We start from the raw sequence: 14,552 nt of genomic DNA on the forward strand, positions 1-14,552 counted from the left end.
AATCTCAACATGTACAACACAAACAGCCTAATACATGACCATGAAACAAGAGCTTGTCACCACCCCCATCTAGATAGAAAGAACAAGGCAAAGACGCAAAAAAGTATATTTTACAATGGGATAAAACTGTACAACAAATTACCACAAGAAATTAAAGAAATAAATGAGCCCCTCACTTTCAGACAAAAGCTTAAAACCTTTTTAGTAAGTAAAAGTTGTTATACTGTAAAAGAATATTTAACATAGATGTAGATTATTGGCAACATATGACATTATCACCAAAATATTATGTAATTATAAATATGTGTATGACTAGTTATAAAAACTACACAAAATATGAGAAACCTGTTTAATTGTAAATGTAAATGTGTGCTCATGTGTTGTAATCTGACGACATCCATACAATATTTATTGTTCCACGAATGAATAAATAAATAAATAAAAAATAGCCGGCCATCTCTTCGCGAACAGCTCGGGCATTTGACGAATGTTTTCTTGGCACTGATTTTAAATTGCATAATGATATTGGTTGTGCTTCCCATCTCCATGTTCCTTCCACCAAAGTACCATCTGGTAGCTCTCTGTCCACTGTGCCGTCTGGAGCATACAAAGTGGAAGATTTCTTGCTCTGTCTCAAATAATTATGCAAACAAATAGTTGTCAGAACAATAACACTGGCTTTTTCTGGGCCCAGAAGCTTTGGTTTCCTCAAGACGCTAAAAACGGATGTCAGGATTCCAAAACAATTTTCGACAACTTGACGGGCTCTTGAAAGTCGATAGTTGAATGTTTTCTCTTTTGTACCTTTCTCATAGACGCCTGCGTAAGGTTTCATCACATTTTCGTGCAAAGCAAATGCTTCGTCGGCCAATACAACATATGGTGCCATCCGTTGACGTCCAGGAAGTGGTTTGGGTCAAGGTATGTTAAGGGAGTTGTCTTGCAATTTCTTCCACAATTTACTGTTTTTGAATATTCCACCATCAGATATACGACCCTGTGAACCCACATCAGCGTACAAGAAATGGTAGTTTGCAGCCACTAGAGCAAACAACACAATGCTAACAAAGTTCTTGTAGTTGTAGTACTCGCTGCCGTTGTTTATTGGTGCTTGTAACATTATGTGTTTACTGTCCATAGCAGCCAGGCAATGAGGGAAGTTCCATGTTTTATCAAATTCCTCCAAACATCGTTTCCATTCTTCTATAGTACTCGGCAACTGAAAAGAAGGGGTTTCAAAGAAGTTACAACATACCTTGTCTAAAAATTGAAGAATTGAAACATGTCATTGTTACACAATCGTGTCAAGTGTGGTTGAAATGAAGGTGTACAATGGGGCAGTGCTAGAATGAAAGCTTGTGACAACAAGAATTCCTCTTGTGAGGGGCCCACAGTGGTATAATATTTTCTGAAGGAAATTATGATGCCATTGACTGTTTATTTATTATATATTTATTATACATTATATTTATATAATATATATAATTGTATATATATATATTATACATTTATTATGATGTCACAACTGCAGTTTCGGCCTGTAAGCCATTGTCACACATTTTTCATTGAATTTTAATTCTATATACGAAATTCATACAGCAATATTTTATGCTAAGAACAAGTGTATGCCTGTTACAATGATATACATAAACATATTTCGAAATTCAACTTGAGAATGGCTTAAGGCCGAAACTGCAGCCATGAAAATATAATAAAATCTGTTAACAGTCAATGGCATCATGACTGCCGTCGGAAAACATCGGATTACAATCCATCTACTATTATTCACAAATGAAACCGTACTTGTCATGTTAGGCCTAGTGCGAATTCCGAATTCTCTGAGAAATATAGTTGTTTATTTCACTTGGCTTTCGTCCTCGAGTTATGCTAGTCGTAGAACCGATTTAGCCATATAAGACAATTAAAGAAAAATAAATTACTTGGTACTGTACCATAATGAAAAAAGATTTTGGCTCTGGCATTTACTGTCAAAATAAATGCAATATAGCCTACTGTTTCATTTCAGAGTTCTGGCGATGAAGAATGCCTACACGATTTCTACGCTAAATGTCGTAGAAGAAACATTACATGTAAGTGACAGTTCTCATGAGAGTCTTGGCGAGTCAGTGCCTTCAAACAAAGAAGAAGAAATGACGTGCAAGGGAAAGGTTTTTCAGTCCCCAAAAAAACCGGCCAGTAAACGTAAAAAGATCCAATGCTGATGAAGGCTTATGGCATTTTGGAAAGTGTGGGAAATGACGTCCTGACGAGTGTTCTACTTCCGGGGAGCATATTACGATGAATCTCTGCAAATTTGACAACCGAAAGAGATCAGTTCTAATGCACAGGATAAACAATTTGATCTTCAATGCGGAGACTGATTTGTATTTACAGCGCCTCACATCAGATACTTCTCCTTCTGTCGTCCATTCTCCCCAATGCAGTCCTGTTTCCGAACCGCTCCTCTCCCCAATGCAGTCCTACTCCGCAACTTCTCCCTCGAGTCACTCCCAGTCACCTGTGCTCATCTGACATCAAACAGTTGCTCCTAATCAACCATGCAGTAGCAGTGAACCACATGATTCTATCTCTCTCCGTCTACACGATTCAGCTCTGCTCCAAGAACCTCCAACATATACTGTTTTGCAGCCCTTTGCAAATACATTTGATTCCTAGTGCATTCTGTTAACAATAACGTGTTTCTACGATTTGGGTAATATTTTTATTTATATGTGGATATTTATGTACATAAGCTTGTAAAGAATAACAAAACCGCAGTCAATAAATAATTGTTTGTAAAGAACTACCTCTAATCCAATGCTATCAGCGTTCAACCTCTTTACCTTGTACACATTTGACTTCAGACGGGTAACAACTTTATGCAAATAACTTAACTACAAATTCTTTAAAAAAAGGATGATTCCATTTAAAGACAATGAAGAATAGTAACTTCTTACCTTTACAAAGGGTTTCAGTGCATTATTGAGAGCGGTGCAAACGTCTATGACAATCGTTGATATACTTTGCTTAGGTATTCTGAATAGATACATCAAACTTGTAAAGGAATCTCCGGTTGCCAGGAAGTGCAAAGTAATTGCCAGTCTCTCTTTGCTAGATATAGCACGTCTACAATTTGTGTCCTCCTTCATTATGTCGGGTTCGATCACAGATTAGATTAGATTAGATTAATACTAGTTCCATGGATCATGAATACAATATTTCGTAATGATGTGGAACGAGTCAAATTTTCCAATACATGACATAATTAAGTTAATTTAACAACATACTTAAGTTAATATAACAACTTTTTTTATTTTTTTTGTTTTTTATTTTTTTAAATCTTTTTTTCCTTAATTTATATCTAAAAATTCCTCTATGGAGTAGAAGGAGTTGTCATTCAGAAATTCTTTTAATTTCTTCTTAAATACTTGTTGGTTATCTGCCAGACTTTTGATACTATTTGGTAAGTGACCAAAGACTTTAGTGGCAGTATAATTCACCCCTTTCTGTGCCAAAGTTAGATTTAATCTTGAATGGTGAAGATCATCCTTTCTCCTAGTATTGTAGTTATGCACACTGCTATTACTTTTGAATTGGGTTTGGTTGTTAGTAACAAATTTCGTAAGAGAGTATATATACTGAGAAGCTACTGTGAATATCCCTAGATCCTTAAATAAATGTCTGCAGGATGATCTTGGGTGCACTCCAGCTATTATTCAGATTACATGCTTTTGTGCAATAAATACTTTATTCCTCAGTGATGAATTACCCCAAAATATGATACCATATGAAACCAATGAGTCAAAATAGGCGTAGGAAGCTAATTTACTAAGATGTTTATCACCAAAATTTGCAATGACCCTTATTGCATAAGTAGCTGACCTCAAACGTTCCAGCAGATCATCAACGTGTTTCTTCCAATTTAATCTCTCATCAATGGACACACCTAAAAATTTGGAATATTCTACCTTAGCTATATACTTCTGATTAAGGTATATATTTATTAATGGTGTCATACCATTCACTGTACGGAACTGTATGTACTGTGTCTTATCAAAATTCAGTGAGAGTCCGTTTACAAGGAACCACTTAGTAATTTTCTGAAAGACAGTATTAACAATTTGATCAGTTAATTCTTGTTTGTCAGGTATGATTACTATACTTGTATCATTCAACAGATGTTCAAGGTCTTCAAAAGACATTTGATAAAAGTTTTCGAACTGCCCACTACTGCCTGCAAAAAAAAAAGGTTCAAATGGCTCTGAGCACTATGGGACTAAACTTTTGGGGTCATCAGTCCCCTAGAACTTAGAACTACTTAAACCTAACTAACCTAAGAAATTCACACACATCCATGCCCGAGGCAGGATTCGAACCTGCGACGTAGCGGTCGCGCATTTCCAGACTGTAGCGCCTAGAACCGCTCGGCCACTCCGGCCAGCTGTGTGTCTATGAAAAGAACTATGCACGAAGTATAGAACAACTACGACTTTTCTCTGTCTCGTGATGACTGGGTGTTGTGTGATGTCCTTAAGTTAGTTCGGTTTAAGTACTTCTAAGATCTAGGGGACTGATGACCATAGATGTTAAGTCCCATGGTGCTCAGAGCCATTTGAACTACCACTACTACCACTTTCACACCTTAGCAAAAGATCTAACAGTAAACCTGAGAAAATTCTGGTCATATCTAAGATAACTAAGCGGGTCTAAGGCTTCCATTCAGTCTCTTGTAGATAAGTCTGGTGTGGCAGTTGAAGATAGAAAAATGAATGCCAAAGTTTTAAATTTCACATTCAAGAAATTGTTCACACCGGAGAACTGTACAAACATACTATTATTTAATCATCAGGCAGACTCCCGTATTGACGACATACGAGGCGTGTTTTTTTTTTAAGTAAGTACTGTTTTGAAATTAAAAAAAGACGTGCTAAGATATCTCAATAATTTTATTTTTACATGAAAGCCAGTACCTTAATCTACTTCTCTATATAATTTTCGTCAATATTGAGGCACATGTCATAACGTTGTACCAGTTTTTTAATACCCTCCTCATAGAAGTCTGCTGCCTGACTTGTTAACCACTGCATCACCACTGTTTTGACTTCGTCGTCGTCTTGAAGACGCTGACCGCCCAGGTGTTTCTTCAAGTGCAGGAACAGATGGTAGTCACTGGGCGCAAGATCGGGGCTGTACGGAGGATGATCTAGAGTTTCCCATCGAAAAGATGTGATGAGGTCTTTGGTCTGATTTGCCACATGCGGACAGGCATTGTCTTCCAAAACGATGCCCTTGCTCAACTTCCATGGACTGTTGCTTTGATTCTGGTGTGACGTAGGCCACCCATGTTTCATCGCCAGTAATAATTTGGCTTAAGAAATCATCACCGTCATTGTGGTACTGCTCAAGGAAAGTCAATGCACTGTCTAAACGTTTGGTTTTGTGCACATCCGTCAACATTTTCGGTACCCAACGTGTGCACAATTTTCGGTAACTCAAGTGCTCGGTCACAATACCATACAAAACACTACGAGAAATATTAGGAAAGTCATCCCGCAAGGAGGAAATCGTAAACCGTCTGTTTTCTCTCACTTTATTGTCCACTTCCTGCACCAAACATTCATTAACGACCGAAGGACGCCCACTCCGTTGTTCATCATGCACATTTGTGCGGCCATCTTTAAATGCTCTCACCCACTTTCTAACCATTCCATCACTCATAATGTTTTCTCCGTAAATGAATTTCGATCGCTTTTAGGTCTTTAGCACAAAGAAATCTTATAACACCCCGTATTTCACAGTCGGTGGGACTCACGATTACCGGAGGCATCTTAAACACTCAGTACACACCGTAAACAAGGAAGAAACAGACTGTAATGGCGTCAGTGCGTAGATTAAGGTACAGGCTTTCATGTAAAAATAAAATTATTGAGATATCTTAGCACGTCTTCTTGCAATTTCGAAATGGTAGTTACTTAAAAAACACGCCTCGTACTAATACACATTCCTGGCATAGAGAAACAACTAAAAGATTTGAAAGCAAATAAATCACCACGTCTACACCTCCATCTACGTGATTACTCTGCCAGTCACAATAAAGTGCCTGGCAGGAGGTTCAATGAACCACCTTCAAGGTGACACTTTACCGTTCCACTCTCAAATGGTGTGCGGCTAAAACAAGCCCTTCAATTTTTCTGCCCGAGCCCTGTTTTCTCTTATTTTATCTTGATGATCATTTCTCCCTATGTAGGTGGGTGCCAACATAATGATTTCGCAATCAGAGGAGAATACTGGTGATTGAAATTTCATGAGAAGATCACATCGCAATGAAAAATGCCTTTCTTTTATTGATTGCAACCAATTCACATATCATGTCTGTGGCACTATCTCCCCTACTTTGTGATAATACAAAACGAGTTGCCCTTCTTTGAACTTTTTCAACATCATCCGTCAGTCCCACCTGATGTGGATCCCACACCACTCAGAAAAACTCCAGGATAGGGCAGACAAACATGGTGTAAGCAGTCTCTCTAGCAGAGCTGTTGCACCTTCTAAGGGTTCTGCCAACGAATCACAGCCTTTGATTTGCTCTATCCACAAAATTATCTATGTGATTGTTCCAATTAAGGTTATTTGTGATTGTAATCCCTAAGTGTTTAGTTGAATTTACAGCCTTCAGATTTGTGTGACTTATCGCATAATTGAAATTTAGTGGATTTCTTTTAGCACTCACGTGAATAACTTCACACTTTTCTTTATTCAGGGTCAATTGCCACTTTTCGAACCATACAGATATATTATATAAATCATTTTGCAATTAGTTTTGATGTCTGATGACTTTACAAGAGGGTAAATGACAGCATCATTTGCAAACAGTCTAAGAGGACCACTCAAGATTGTCTCATATGTCGCTAATACAGATCAGGAACAATGTAGAGCCTATAACACTTCCTTTGGGAATGCCGTACATTACTTCTGTTTTACTCGATGACCTTCCATCTATTACTTTGAACTGTGACCTTTCTGACAGGAAATCACGAATGCAGTCACACAACTGAGGCAATATTCCATAGACATGCAATTTGGTTAGAAGACGCTAGTGAGGAATGGTGTCGAAAGCCTTCTGGAAATCTAAAAATATGGAATCAATTTGACATCCCCTGCTGATAGCACTCATTACTTCATGGGTATAAGGAGCTAGTTGTGTTTCACAAGAACGATATTTTCTGAATCAATGCTGACTGTGTGTCAATATACCGTTTTCTTCAAGGTAATTCATAGTGTTCAAACACAGTATACGTTCCAAAACCCTACTGCAAATCGAAGTTAGTGACATGGGCCTGTAATTCAGTGGATTACTCCCATTTCCCTTCTTGGGTATTGGTGTGGCTTGAGCAATGTTCCAGTCTTTAGGTACGGATCTTTCTATGAGCGAGCGGTTGTATAATAATTGCTAAATGTGAAGCTATTGAATCAGCACACTCTAAAAGGAACCTAACTGGCATAAAACTGGACCAGAGACATTGCCTTTATTGTGTGATTTAAGCTGCTTTGCTACACCGAGGATATCTACTTCTACATTTCTCATCCTGGCAGTTGTTCTTGATTGGAATTCAAGAATATTTACTTCATCTTCTTTGGTGAAGGAGTTTTGGAAAACCATGTTAATTAACTCTGCTTTAATCACACTGTCATCAATGACCTCACCATTGTTATTGCACAGTGAACGTATTGATAACTTGTTTCCAGGGCTCTCGGGTGTCCAACCAGATGCGATCGTTGAAGTCCCACAATATTTCGGCGAATAACCTTTCCACCATCATCAGGTGGTACTGACAGAATGGCCTGTGGGCTCATTGTCGGTGTTATTTATGTCCGTCAGTCGGGCTTCGATTCCCTACGTCGATGGTCCGGTTGCAGCTGCTGACATTCCTATTGCAACCACCGATGCTCCGATTGTGGCCGCTGACAATCTGTTTGCGGACACCAACTCAGGTCCGCGTCATCCCCGGCATCGCGCCGGGTGGTGGAAGATGCAAAATCCCATGGAGTGTCCCTAGCGGCCGTCGTGGAAACCCAACCAGACCATCGGCGCAGGGAATCGAAGCCCGACTGACAGACATAAATAACACCGACAATGAGCCAACAGGCTATTCTGTCAGAACCACCTGATGATGGCGGAAAGGTTATTCGCCGAAATATTGTGGGACTTCAACGATTGCATCCGGCTGGACATCCCCTTGAAACAACATATACGCCGGGAAAGCCTCCAATCACATATAGTATTGATCACGTCTTCCCAATGGTGTGCTTTACGTATGACCAGAAACTTTTTGGGTTTTCTGTCAGATTCTGAGACAGAGTTTCATTGTGGAAATTAATAAAAGCATCTCGCATTGAAGCACACACTATATTTCAAACTTTTGCACAACTTTGGGATTTTGCATTCTTTTAAATTTGGTGTGCTTTTTCGTTGCTTCTGCAACAACGATCTGACCCGTTTTTGTACCATGGGGAATCAGTACCATCATTTATTAATTTATGTGGTATATACCTCTGAATTGCCATCGATACCATGTCTTTGAAATCATTCCACGTCTTTTCTACGCTTACATGATCCAAGTCAGAAGAAGTGGAGACTGTTTCTTAAAAAGATGTTAAGAGCATTTTTATCAGCTTTTTTAAATGGATGTACTTTGCATTTATTTTTGACGATTGTGGGTATTATGGTATTCAACCTAGCAGCAACTGCCTTGTGGCCACTAATCCCTGTATCCGCCATGGTACTCCCTATTTGTCCAGGATTATTTGTTGCTAAGAGGTCAAGTATGCTTTCACAACCAAGCTTTGAGTGGGCTCATGAACTAATTGTTCAAAATAATTTTCTGAGAAAGTATTCAGTATAATTTCGGATGACATTTTATGCCTGCCACCAGCTTTAAACGTATAATTTTTCCAGCATATCGATGGTACATTGAAGTCACCACCGACTACAGTTGTATGAGTGGGGTACCAATTTGAAATGAGGCTTAAGTTTCCTTTGAACTGTTCAGCAACTATATCTTCTGAGTCGGGGGTCGGTAAAATCATCCAATTAATAGTTTAGTCCACTTGTCAAGTACGATCTCTACCCATACTATTTCGCAGGAACTATCTACTACAATTTCACTATAATGTAAACTACTTCTGACAGCAATAGATACTCCACCACCAACTGTATTTAATCTATCGTCTCTTAACACTGTTAGGTCGTTTGAAAAAAATTTCAGCTGAACTTATTTCTGGCTTTAGCCAGCTTTCCGTACCTATAAATATTTGAGTTTGTGTTTTCTCTTAGGGCTTGGAGCTCTGGTTCTTTCCCAACACAGCTATGGCAATTTACAACTACAATACCGATTGTTTCTACAACTACCTTCCCGTGTTTTATCTGCCCCCTTTTAGACAGATGCTCTTTCTGTGGTTACCAGACACCCTCCAACCTATAAAACCACCCAGTACCTTCCACACAACCCCCACTACCCGTGTAGCCACTTCCTGTGTGTAGTGGACACCTAACCTTGTGATGCAGCAAGATGGGATATTTTTACTTCCCTTCTTGTTTTGCCTTCTGCCTCTTTAAATTTCATTTTTGACTAATTATCATTAAAACACATGAGAGTAATCTGCATTTTCATAAAAGAAAAAGATTGGCCCTCAGTTTTAAAGAATATAACACCAGATCTAATTTTGTGCTCAGTTTTATGTATGTAATTGATTTTCCAATTTAGGCCTATTTTGACTATTCCTACGTTAACATCTTTTATTATAGTATGAAATCAGTAACTATTTTGTAACTTAAATCCTATTGTTGATGTATAAACAAATATAAATTCTACACTAACTATAAAAATTTGGAGGAACAACTAATAATATTCTTTAAGTACTTATTTGGCTCTATTCGAAAACATGTTAACAAAGCCAGTCCTTAACAGTTTTGTCAAAAGTATTGTTTGCATAATGATATTTGGCAATTTCATGATTCAAACAAATAATTCAGCCTAACTCTTTTAGAAGAAGAAACTACTCAAAAGAACCAATTTTTGGATGTATTCACTTAATTTAATGGGTAAAGTTTTAATTGTAATTTCTGTAAATTAAACATCAAACAATGTATAGTTTCAGCACCTGTTATTGTGAGGATATATGAGGTCCCAAATTTTGGTCCCGAGACAGTCAGTCCACGGTCAAGTTTCAGACGAGGTGTCTGTATTGGTTACATCAACAACAATGTATCTGTGAAATAAGTGTAACACAATTAGGCCGTGTGTTAAAACAATGACAGTGTCTGTTCCCTAAGTACCTTATTATTCTACAAGAACAGTGAACTGTGTGGTTAGGCTTTTACTGCTCGTAAACGTTCAACAGTAAACTATTGTAGCAGTATGTGGATGTTTGCCTGCTACCTTCTATGAGGCTTATCAAAAGTTAAACAATAGTGCACTGGCCATATAACTGTGTATTACTGGGGGGTTGTGAACAGTGAAAGTAAAGAACTGCGGAACGCAAATGTGCACTTGTCGGCTAAATCATTTACAGTAGTCAGTGTTGTACTTCCACATCCCATTTTTCAACCAGTGTAGCAACGCAGTACATCGATACCGAGGACAATTAACTAAGAAATAAAGAGGGCGAACATCACAACCTATGAAGCAGAACCCGGAAACCCACCACCCGATGGTGCAAGTCAAGGAATCTGCAGCCTACCGCCTGAGCCTCTGATTCGGACCCCCACCCCGGCTCTGCACCAAAGGACCACAATTGGTTCTATCGACAATGCTGCAGATGGTGAGCTCCGCCTTAATCTTGCAAGCAAGACTGGCAGCCTTTACCATTTCCACTAGCTGCCCGAACCCAGAGAGAATCTCCTCCAATCCAAAGGGACACATATCATGAGTCACCATCTGCAGTTGGCTGCACCCTGTACTCTTCATGGCATCCAGAAGCACCCTTTCCACATCTGGAACGACTCCTCTTGGTACGAACGCAGAGTGCATACTTGCTTCCTTCCCCTCCTTGGCAGGCGTATTTCTAACGGGCCCCATTACGTGTCTAATGTTGGACCTGTCAACTGCCATCAAACCCACCCTCAGTGAATGCCGAGACGAGTGCATCTGTCTTAGAGACTTCATCAGACACAGATAGCTCCTGAAACTTATTCCTCAAATGAACGGGAGAGGCCCTATGAATGGCCCCTTGGAAAGTCTTTCGTTGCCTGCCAGTCTTTGGAATGATCTCCCACTCGAACACAGGTGAGGGGTCAACCTCAGTGCAGGCAGCACCCGGGGAGGCTACAGCAGTGGACCAATTGGGGGACACGTGGGACGTGCTTGACGTTCCATGCATCCCCGCGTCTGACCCCCCCAAATTGATGCCCCTTGGCAGCAGCCTCAAGCTGTGAGACAGAAACCAACACTGCCTGAAGCTGTGAGCGAAGGGTCACCAACTGAGCTCGCACCTACACGCAGCAATCACAATTCCTATCCATTACTGAAGTCACTCCTGTTTGAAGCTCAAAAAATATGTAACTAACGAATGGTGTAGTCGACTTATTAGCAGAAGGAACTTGAGGTGCTCTCTCACTGATGGTTTAACCGGCACTAAGCTACAATAACCAAAACAAAACAAAAAAAAGCCTGTACGATATGAGGGTCGATAGCAACTACGGCACTGTGCGCTACACTGTTATTAAAATAAAAGGCTGTGCCTAGTAAGCAATCAAACACACAAAAAATTACAACTAGTAACTACATAGATAACTGAAAATAAGTTGCTCCTGTTTGAAGTTCGTAAAAATATATAACAAATGAATGGTGTCCTCGCCTTATTAGCAGCAGGAACTCGAGGTGCTCTCTCACTGATTGTCTAACCGACGTACGGATGGAATCCCAGTTTGATTTTACAAAGAGTACTCTACATCATTGGCCCTTATCAAGCCTGCATTTATCACGAATCTCTCGCCCAGCACAAAGTCCCATGCGACTGGAAAAAAGTGCACACGAGTCCAGTATATAAGAAAAGTAAAGAGCGGACCCGGAAAATTACAGAATACCCCTAACTTCTGTTTGCTGCAGAAGCCTAGAACGTATTGTCAGTTCGAATATAATAAACTTTTTTGAGACTGAGAAGCTCATTTCCCTGAATCAGCAAGGTTTTAGAAAGCATTGTGCAAGTGAAAGCCCTTTTCTCTTATAATATAGTGAGAACAGTGGATGCAAGGCAACAGGCAGATTCCATATTTCTGGATTTGTGGAAATCATTCGCCATGGTGCCCCACTGCAGGCTGATGATGAAGGTAAATGCATATGGAGTAAGTTCACAGATATGCGAGTGGCTCGCAGACTCCTTAAATAATATAAACTAGTATGTTGTCCTCGACAGTGAATGTTCACAAGAGACAAGTGTATCATCAGGAGCGATCCAGGGAAGTGTGAGATATATATACAGGGTGGTCCATTGATAGTGACCGGGCCAAATATCTCACGAAATAAGCATCAAACGAAAAAACTACAAAGAACGAAACTCGTCTAGCTTAAAGGGGGAAACCAGTTGACGCTATGGTTGGCCTGCTAGATGGCGCTGCCATAGGCCAAATGGATATCAACTGCGTTTTTTTAAAAATAGGAAACCCCATTTTTTATTACATATTCGAGTAGTACGTGAATAAATGTGAATGTTTTAGTTGGACCACTTTTTTCGCTTTGTGATAGATGGCGCTGTAATAGTCACAAACGTATAAGTACATGGTATCATGTAACATTCTGACAGTGAAGACCAGACATACCAACAATTAAAGGGAACAGCCATGGGTACCAGGATGGCCCCTTCGTACGCCAACCTATTCATGGGTCGCTTAGAGGAAGCCTTCTTGGTTACCCAGGCCTGCCAACCCAAAGTTTGGTACAGATTTATTGATGACATCTTTATGATCTGGACTCACAGTGAAGAAGAACTCCAGAATTTCCTCTCCAACCTCAACTCCTTTGGTTCCATCAGATTCACCTGGTCCTACTCCAAATCCCATGCCACTTTCCTTGATGTTGACCTCCACCTGTCCAATGGCCAGCTTCACACGTCTGTCCACATCAAACCCACCAACAAACAACAGTACCTCCATTATGACAGCTGCCACCCATTCCACATCAAACAGTCCCTTCCCTACAGCCTAGGTCTTTGTGGAAAACGAATCTGCTCCAGTCCGGAATCCCTGAACCATTACACCAACAACCTGACAACAGCTTTCGCATCTCGCAACTACCCTCCCGACCTGGTACAGAAGCAAATAACCAGAGCCACTTCCTCATCCTCTCAAACCCAGAACCTCCCACAGAAGAACCACAAAAGTGCCCCACTTGTGACAGGATACTTTCCGGGACTGGATCAGACTCTGAATGTGGCTCTCCAGCAGGGATACGACTTCTTCAAATCCTGCCCTGAAATGAGATCCATCCTTCATGAAATCCTCCCCACTCCACCAAGAGTGTCTTTCCGCCGTCCACCTAACCTTCGTAACCTCTTAGTTCATCCCTATGAAATCCCCAAACCACCTTTCCTACCCTCTGGCTCCTACCCTTGTAACCGCCCCCGGTGTAAAACCTGTCCCGTGCACCCTCCCACCACCACCTACTCCAGTCCTGTAATCCGGAAGGTGTACACGATCAAAGGCAGAGCCACGTGTTAAAGCACCTACGTGATCTACCAACTGACCTGCCTACACTGTGATGCATTCTATGTGGGAATGACCAACAACAAACTGTCCATTCGCATGAATGGACACAGGCAGACAGTGTTTGTTGGTAATGAGGATCACCCTGTGGCTAAACATGCCTTGGTGCACGGCCAGCACATTTTGGCACAGTGTTACACTGTCCGGGTTATCTGGATACTTCCCACTAACAGCAACCTATCCGAACTCCGGAGATGGGAACTTGCTCTTCAATATATCCTCTCTTCCCGTTATCCACCAGGCCTCAATCTCCGCTAATTTCAAGTTGCCGCCACTCATACCTCACCTGTCATTCAACAACATCTTTGCCTCTGCACTTCCGCCTCGACTGACATCTCTGCCCAAACTCTTTGCCTCTGTGTATGTCTGCTTGTGTCTGTATATGTGTGGATGGATATGTGTGTGTGTGTATATATATATATAGGGAAACATTCCACGTGGGAAAAATATATCTAAAAACACAGATGATGTGACTTAACAAACGAAAGTACTGGCAGGTCGATAGACACACAAACATCTACACAAAATTCAAGGTTTCGCAACCAACGGTTGCTTCGTCAGGAAAGAGGGAAGGAGAGGGAAAGACGAAAGGATGTGGGCTTTAAGGGAACACACACACACACACACACACACACACACACACACACACAACACACACACACACCATCCGCACATACACAGACACATGCAGACATTTGTAAAGGCAAAGAGTTTGGGCAGAGATGTCAGTCGAGGCGGAAGTACAGAGGCAAAGATGTTGTTGAAAGACAGGTGAGGTACGAGCGGCCCGTTA

General features: G+C 40.6%; 1 protein-coding gene across 1 annotated transcript; it reads right to left on the bottom strand.

Annotated features, from left to right (window-relative positions):
- Positions 1 to 373: 373 nt before the first annotated feature.
- Positions 374 to 10,185, bottom strand: LOC124777341. The gene is made up of 2 exons (XM_047252709.1): positions 10,162 to 10,185; positions 374 to 1,219 (listed from the first exon to the last, which is right to left on the bottom strand). Exon 2 carries the CDS (start codon positions 887 to 889, stop codon positions 374 to 376), a length of 516 nt encoding a protein of 171 aa, XP_047108665.1. The 5' UTR covers positions 890 to 1,219; positions 10,162 to 10,185.
- Between the last annotated feature and the right edge of the window lie 4,367 nt (positions 10,186 to 14,552).

The sequence above is a fragment of the Schistocerca piceifrons genome, chromosome 1, assembly GCF_021461385.2.
Source record: "Schistocerca piceifrons isolate TAMUIC-IGC-003096 chromosome 1, iqSchPice1.1, whole genome shotgun sequence".
NCBI classification, from domain to species: domain Eukaryota; kingdom Metazoa; phylum Arthropoda; class Insecta; order Orthoptera; family Acrididae; genus Schistocerca; species Schistocerca piceifrons.